Source organism: Eurosta solidaginis, chromosome 5 (assembly GCF_040869045.1).
Source record: "Eurosta solidaginis isolate ZX-2024a chromosome 5, ASM4086904v1, whole genome shotgun sequence".
NCBI classification, from domain to species: domain Eukaryota; kingdom Metazoa; phylum Arthropoda; class Insecta; order Diptera; family Tephritidae; genus Eurosta; species Eurosta solidaginis.
Window position 1 is genome coordinate 69,506,357 of NC_090323.1, and position 8,981 is coordinate 69,515,337.

The window sequence follows — 8,981 nt, forward strand, 5'->3', positions numbered from 1 at the left end:
GAATTGAGTAAAAACGTAATCATGGCAATTCAGCTGACGTTTACTGACATCATCAAAGATGCTCAAACGATTCAAATATATAAAGGAGACAATTCTTACGCTTTATCATCGTTCATAAGAGAAGTGGAGTCAGTGAGAGCTATTATAAGGGAGCAAACTACATTACTAGCATACGTACATGAACGAGTAGTACTCAATAAAATACAAGGCGCTGCTTTGCATATCATACGTACGTTGGGGGCGCCACCAACTTGGGAGAGCGTGAAACGAACCTTAGTCAAAAATTTCGGAGTAAGAGAGTCTTAAGCCGTGATTACTCACGAACGTACGTGGAAAAAACGTGTCAGCTGACACGACCTATCTTATGAGTGTGCAATGTAAACGAAAACTCACCGACGTGAAACGCCCGTACGTACGTAGCCCGGAACGTAGAAATCAAAACAATTTTGATTTTTTCCGTAAGAACGTGCCAGCTGATCGCTCTCTCACTAGACAGAGTTGCCCAGTAAACTTTTGTGCGCTAATTTTTGACCGTTTGCAGTCTTATACAAAAACACCTAATTAAAGCTTGAAAAATTGTGAAAATAATTCGAGATAATTATGTAAATGTGCAGATTATAAATATGTGATCTATTTATATTTGTTTAATATTAATTCCAACCTTTTACAACATCAAAAATTAAATTGGAAAAAGTTGATGTTTCCATAAGCATGCATTCAAACAAGTCAATGGCAACATTGTGTCAAATATAAGCAAACAAACAAGCGCCGGCATTTTAAAATTATTTTTTATATTAGTTCTTTTTGCGCAAGTTATATTTAATTCCATTGACCAAAATGAATGATGAAATGCTAATTTCATTGGTGGAGGTGCATCCCGAGCTCTTTGATAAGCGCAGTCCATATTACAAATTAGCTGGAAGGAAGGCCACGATATGGGAGCACATTGGCCAGCAGATGAATGCAAGTGGTGAGTACAAGTTGTTTTAGTTAATTCAGTGATATAATGGGTAATATTCGAGGACATGGGGGGACTGCCCATACACGTCCAATAAAAAAAAACGCGTTTTCAACAAAATTATGAAAAACGCAGCAGCCACATGAAAACTTGCAACTGTTTTTGCAAATGCCTCTTAACCCAAATTTTCCGCTTTTGGATCTTTGGTACAGAATTCAAAACACGTCCTTTGATATCACTCCCGACATTTTTGGGCATGGTTTAGCAGTCGACCATTGCTCTAGAATATTACCATAAAATGATTTTTAAATTAATTATTTTAAATTTCTTTTCAGGTGATGCATGCATGCGTAGGTGGACATGCCTCCGTGGCAGGTATGGCCGGGAATTACGGAAATCTACAGCAGCATCGGGCAGTGGTGCGCAGTACCACCGACAATGGTACCTGCTGGATTCGTTGGGTTTTTTAAAAAATCACGTTGTTCCCCGACCGTAAGTAGAACACAAATTGTATATAAAGATATTTATGTTGTCTTATGTACAAACATATATTAATTGTAGGGTACGGACTTCGCAAAACGTGTGTCTGGAACCACGAATTTCCACGCAGTCATCTTCCGTTTCCCAGCCTCTCATGTCCCCACCAATTCCAGCACCTGTACCATCTAGCTCTCCTACGGTAGTCGACTTGACACATTCACCATCATCGCCGCAAATTTTTGAGACAGCGCCATATGCCTGCGCCACCGGAGATGTGCCCATTATTTCCCGATCGCAGCACTTTAGCCCTCAGTGTATAGATTTGTCTATGTCTTCGTCGTCTTCATCATTACAAGGCGGACAAGATTCCACGCCATCTCAGGCAATTCCAAAAAATCGGAAGTCGACTGCGAGAAAGCGCGGAAATAATGCTGATGTCGCAAACAGCATGTGTGAGGCTATTGAGTTATTTAAAAAAAAGTGCCTCCAAGTGGAAGAAACAGGCAACCCAGCTGTGAATTCCTTTGGAAAATTGATAGCATCTATGGTTTCGCAAATGACACCTGCGAAACAGTCCCGGGCAATGCGAAAGATTATGGAGGTGGCATTCCAGGTTAAGCAGGAACCGGAATAGCCGTTTTGTATATACCTTTTCCCATGTTGAATGAACGAATACATTTTAATTTTTTTTTACTTTTTTTTAATTTATATATATACTGAATTTTCGCTTCCTTTTACATGTCTGAATTTAATATTTATAAGTGATTATTATACATGAATTTATTTTTTCATTTTATAACTCTGAATTTATTATTGATAAGTGATGTTTATACATGAATTTTTGTTGCGTTCTATAAGACTGAATTTATTGATAAGAAATTGTTATACATGAATTTTTGACTCGTTTTATAACTCAATAATAAAATAAATGAATATTACAAACGAGTTTTTGTTCCATTTTATAAGTCTAGTTTTTTCTTCAGATTATAACTTGAAAGATAACTTTTAAACGAAAAGCAAAAGGTTTAGATTTTGCTTACACTAATATTGCTTCAAACTTACAGCTATAAACGCGAAAATGGCAGAGGCAACTATTAAAGTTATTGCTATCCTTTTATTAATTTTCCCTGACTTTACAAAACCCTTAAATGAAGTATATAACTTAAATGAATTATATGACTTAAAATATATGAATTCCAGAAACGTTTTCACGATCCGGGGCCTGGTTAGACATTCAGGGTACCAATACACTTATACATATGGACCACTTGTGGCTAGGTCGATGGCATCTTGGAATGGCACAGCTCCCTCATTTACGAAATACTCCGCAAGCCGATCACGGAGGCTAAATGCATTAGCAGGACCTCTACGTACTGCAGATCGGAGTGGTGGTAAAGAGCGCTGACTTTCTATTTCGCGACGCCATTCTCCTTCCAGCATTAAATTGCCTTCAAATCTGTCAACATAATTTTCTGGGCAATACCAGCGGCTTTGATCATTCAGCATGATAAAATTATGTAAGGCAAGGCATGCCAAAACTATTTTCTCACAATTTTCAGGGGCACATTCAATTGTTGTTCGCAGTATTCTCCACCGTGCCGCTGCTATTCCAAATGCGTTCTCTATTACCCTTCGACCCTTTGAAAGCCGGTAATTAAATATGCACTTAGATCTGTTTAAATTGGAGCCAGGGTATGGCCGCATCAAATTGGGTCTTAGTGGAAATGCAGCATCGCCTACGAAATAGTGAGGGAAAGGCTCAAGCGATTGTCTTGATATTGGTGCGGGGGGCGGAAGTGGCAGAGTGTCTTGCATTAATGACTGTCCAAAGGGTGAAAGTTGAAAAATTCCTATAAGAAATAATAATTTATGAATAAGCACTTAAAATGTATGTACGTTGATATGCATGTTTGTACATATTATAAATTATATAACAGCTATTACCTCCGTCACTTTGGCTGCCATAGCTTCCGATGCCCACTGCAGTGAAGGTATACTTCGCGTCGCAAGTCGCCATCAGGACAATACTAAAAAACTTCTTATAATTGAAATACAGAGAACCTGAACTGGCCGGACACTTGATAGCAATATGCTTGCCATCAACTGCACCAACACAGTTTGGTAAGTTCCACGTATTGAAAAAGTCATTAGCAATGTCCTTGTACTGCGACTCTGTAGGTTCACTGACGTAGACTGGTGAAAGAAGTCGCCAGATCACTTCACAGGTTTCCAATATAATTTTGCGCACTGTTGTTTTACCAAGTTTGTAGCTCCATGCAATGCTTTGAATAGATACTCCTTGTGACAAATATCTTAACGTTCAATATGAAATAAATATAAATATACAATCACACATTAAATAGCGATAAGGTTTAGGCAGTTTAGGGGCCCCACCCTAAAATTGGGCCTTTCTTTTTGAGTGAGGTATCAAAAGACGCGTATTCACATCTAGATCAAGAATCCGAAAGGGGAAGTTAACTTTTTTTACCCGTTCAAAAGATATTAACGAAAAACCGAAAAAAGACCCGCGGGTACTTCCGAAACCGGGGGTAGGATCCATAGTATTTTTGCGCAGAACACCTTTCTGCGTTGGCGGCCTTGGCCGCGCTTATGAAAAATAACCCTGGGCTACGCCATGCCAAGTCCGGGTGTGTGGTATAATGATGGACAATTTTTTTTTGTGGGTACAAACACAACGACAACCACATGAAAATCGCCAACTTCAACTGCAAATATCTCCGGACAGAGATAAAATTTTTCTTTTCCGCCTTCGGATTATTGTTCTCGAGATTAATACGCGTCTTTTGATAGCTCACTCGAAAATCTTGGCCCAACTTTAGGGTGGGGCCCCTAAACTGCACTACTACCAGCGATAATATACTTATAGCAATACCAAAGAAAGTCTTTCTTCAGGATCAATCCTTTGCTTTGGTTTCCGCAGGGAACTGCTGACCAAATTTAGAAGTAATTCAAACACCTCAGGGGTCATTCTTGTATGGGAAAAGACCTCCGCAGGCTCCAACGTTTTTTTTTTTGGCGAAACACTTGCAGTTGGTAACCACTTGTGGCCCAATTTTGATTGATTGGACGCACAGCATATCGTCTTTGCCTTTTGTTGCTATTGTTGTACTCTTCGTACAATTTGTATAGCTCACATAACTCCATAAATAAATCACTTATTTCTTTGTTTTCACTGTCCATTTTCACAATTTATCTTCACTTTCGTTTTTAATAGGGGGACTCATGATAGCATATAAACTTATAAGGTGTAAAATTATATCCATTTACACACGCGGTTATATGAACGCACCTAGTAATACTCTTGATAAACTTGATAGTTTTTCAGCTGTATTATTGCCAAAAAAAAATTTTTGATTGTTATAAAAAAAAAAAAAAAAAATGTAAGGCGCGATAACCTCCGAAGAGATCTAAGGCCGAGCTTCTCTTCCAATTTGCGTCGTGCTCCTCTTGATTTTTCCCTACAAATTGGCCGGACGGGACCTACATGTTTTTATGCCGACTCCGAACGGCATCTGCAAGGCAGATGAGTTTTCACTGAGAGCTTTTCATGGCAGAAATACAATCGGAGCGCTTGCCAGACACTGCCGAGGGGCGACCCCGCTTAGAAAAATTTTCTTCTAATTGAAAAATCTTATTTCTAAAATTTTGATTTTGCTTTGCCCGGGAGTTGAACCCAGGGCATACGGTATGATAGGCGGAGCACGCTACCATCACACCACGGTGGCCGCCCACTTGCTGATGTTCGAGATTTCTGATGAAAATGCCGGCTGTAATGTCTGCAAGGTTGCATTCCTTTGAGTTTACCGCGTTTACACAATGAAATGTGCGCGTAAATTTATACAAATTGTGTAAATGATTTTTCATACAAAATTTGACAGCTCGTGCGTAAACTAGATAAATTTATACGTTTACACACTTTATAAGGCATTTATACGGTTACATGAGTCCCCCTAGTAAAACTTTCATCAACGCAAATTTTGCTTGTCAAATGTAAATAAAAGAAAACAGCTGATTTCTGCGTTGCCACTACGGGCATAAATTTCGCTCAAATGTGTATACGTACGGCATACGTATACGTACGTTATACACGTTGGTGGGTAATTACGGCTTTACGATGAGCTTTATAAATGTGCTCACACAATAACAAACAACGATATTGTAAGTTATTATATGCAGCTTTTTATTATTTGTTGTAAAATCAATGAAAAGTTTGAATTTGATAATGAAAAGCCAGTAGAGTATGAACCACCTCGTGTCGATAAGTTTATTTTACACACATTCCTTAATAATATTGATGTTATTGAGCTTCAGTCATTACTAATTCTAAAGTTACAAATATTCGAGATGCATTTCAAATATTAGAAGAAAACTGTTTAGTTCGTAATGATAATAAAAAACAAGTAAGGAAGGCTAAGTTCGGGTGTAACCGAACATTACATACTCAGTTGAGAGCTATGGAGACAAAATAAGGAAAATCACCATGTAGGAAAATGAACCTAGGGTAACCCTGGAATGTGGTTGTATGACATGTGTATCAAATGGAAGGTATTAAAGAGTATTTTAAGAGAGAGTAGGCCATAGTTCTATGGATGGACGCCATTTAGGGATATCGCCATAAAGGTGGGCCAGGGCTGACTCTAGAATGTGTTTGTACGATATGGGTATCAAATGAAAGGTGATAATGAGTATTTTAAAAGGGCATGGGCTTTAGTTCTATAGGTGAACGCCTTTTCGAGAAATCCCCATAAAGGTGGACCAGGGGTGACTCTAGAATATGTTTGTACGATATGGGTATCAAATGAAAGCTGTTAATGAGTATTTTGAAAAGGAGTGATCCTTAGTTCCCTAGGTGGACGCCGTTTCGAGATATCGCCATAAAGGTGGACCAGGGGTGTCTCTAGTTGTACGATATGGGAATCAAATGAAAGGTGTTACTGAGCGTTTTAAGAGGGAGTGGGCATTAGGTCTATAGGTGGACGCCTTTTCGAAATGTCGCCATTAGGGTGGGCCAGGGGTGACTCTAGAATGTGTTTGTACGATATGGGTATCAAACGAAAGGTGTTACTGAGCATTTTAAGAGGGAGTGGGCATTAGGTCCATAGGTGGACGCCTTTTCGAGATATCGCCATTAGGGTGGGCCAGGAGTGACTCTGGAATGTGTTTGTACGATATGGGTATCAAATGAAAGGTGGTAATGAGTATTTTAAAAGGGAGCAATCCTTAGTTCTATAGGTGGACGCCTTTTCGAGATATCGCCATAAGGGTGGACCAAGGGTGACTCTAGAATGTTTGTACGATATGGGTATCAAACGAAAGGTGTTACTGAGCATTTTAAGAGGGAGTGGGCACTAGGTCTATAGGTGGACGCCTTTTCGAGATATCGCCATTAGGGTGGGCCAGGGGTGACTCTAGAATGTTTGTACGATATGGGTATCAAACGAAAGGTGTTACTGAGCATTTTAAGAGAAAGTGGGCATTAGGTCTATAGGTGGGCGCCTTTTCGAGATATCGCCATTAGGGTGGGCCAGGGTGACTCTAGAATGCGTTTGTACGATATGGGTATCAAATGAAAGGTGGTAATGAGTATTTTAAAAGGGAGTAATCCTCAGTTCTATAGGTGGACGCCTTTTCGAGATATCGCCATAAAGGTTGACCAAGGGTGACTCTAGAATGTTTGTACGATATGGGTATCAAACGAAAGTTGTTACTGAGCATTTTAAGAGGCAGTGGGCATTAGGTCTATAGGTGGACGCCTTTTCGAGATATCGCCATTAGGGTGGGCCAGGGGTGACTCTAGAATGTTTGTACGATATGGGTATCAAACGAAAGGTGTTACTGAGCATTTTAAGAGGGAGTGGGCATTAGGTCTATAGGTGGACGCCTTTTCGAGATATCGCCATTAGGGTGGGCCAGGGGTGACTCTAGAATGTTTGTACGATATGGGTATCAAAGGAAAGGTGTTACTGAGCATTTTAAGAGGGAGTGGACATTAGGTCTATAGGTGGACGCCTTTTCGAGATATCGCCATTAGGGTGGGCCAGGGCTGACTGTAGAATGTTTTTACGATATGGGTATCAAACGAAAGGTGTTACTGAGCATTTTAAGAGGGAGTGGGCATTAGGTCTATAGGTGGACGCCTTTTCGAGATATCGCCATTAGGGTGGGCCAGGGTTGACTCTAGAATGTGTTTGTACGATATGGATATCAAATTAAAGGTATTAATGAGGGTTTTAAAAGCGAGTGGCCTTTAGATGTTTATGTGAAGGCGTTCTCGCGATATCGACCAAATGTGGATCAGGTGATCCAGAAAATGATCTGTCGGGTACTGCTAATTTATTTATATATTCAATTACACTAACAGTATTCCTGCCAAGATTCCAAGGCTGTTGATTTCGCCTTGTAGAACTTTTTCATTTTCTTCTACTTAATATGGTAGGTGTCACACCCATTTTACAAAGTTTTTTCCAAAGTTATATTTTTCGTCAATAAACCAATCCAGTTACAATGTTTCATCCCTTTTTTCGTATTTGGTATAGAGTTATGGCATTTTTTTAATTTTTCGTAATTTTCGATATCGATAAAGTGGGCGTGGTTATGGTCGGATTTCGGCCATTTTTTATACCAAGATAAAGTGAGTTCAGATAAGTACGTGGGCTAAGTTTAGTAAAGATATATCGGTTTTTGCTCAAGTTATTGTGTTAACGGCCGAGCGGAAGGACAGACGGTGGGCTGTGTATAAAAACTGGGCGTGGCTTCCACCGATTTCGCCCATTTTCACAGAGAACAGTTAACGTCATAGAATCTATGCTCCTACCAAATTTCAAAAGGATTGGTAAATTTTTGTTCGACTTATGGCATTAAAAGTATTCTAGACACACTAAATGAAAATGGGCGGAGCCACGCCTATTTTGAAATTTTCTTTTATTTTTGTATTTTGTTGCATCATATCATTACTGGAGTTGAATTTTGACTTAATTTACTTATATACAGTAAAGATATTAAATTTTTTGTTAAAATTTGAATTTAAAAAAATTTTTTTTTAAAAAGTGGGCGTGTTCTTCATCCAATTTTGCTAATTTTTATTCAGCACATATATAGTAATAGTAGTAACGTTCCCGCCAAATTTCATCATGATATCTTCAACGACTGCCAAATTACAGCTTGCAAAACTTTTAAATTACCTTCTTGTAAAAGTGGGCGGTGCCACGCCCATTGTCCAAAATCTTACTAATTTTCTATTCTGCGTCATAACGTCAACCCATCTACCAAGTTTCATCGCTTTAACCGCCTTTGGCAATGAATTATCGCATTTTTTCGGTTTTTCGAAATTTTCGATATCGAAAAAGTGGGCGTGGTTATAGTCCGATATCGTTCATTTTAAATAGCGATCTGAGATGAGTGCTCAGGAACCTACATACCAAATTTCATCAAGATACCTCAAAATTTACTCAAGTTATCGTGTTAACGGACGGACGGACGGACGGACATGGCTCAATCAAATTTTTTTTTGGATCCTGATTAT

General features: G+C 39.1%; 1 protein-coding gene across 1 annotated transcript; it reads right to left on the reverse strand.

Moving 5' to 3' along the window:
- Positions 1-2,258: 2,258 nt before the first annotated feature.
- Positions 2,259-4,427, reverse strand: LOC137252510 (uncharacterized). The gene is made up of 3 exons (XM_067788339.1): positions 4,330-4,427; positions 3,383-3,756; positions 2,259-3,288 (listed from the first exon to the last, which is right to left on the reverse strand). The coding sequence occupies exons 1-3, from the start codon at positions 4,425-4,427 to the stop codon at positions 2,690-2,692; spliced, it is 1,071 nt and encodes a 356-aa protein (XP_067644440.1). The 3' UTR covers positions 2,259-2,689.
- Positions 4,428-8,981: the final 4,554 nt, after the last annotated feature.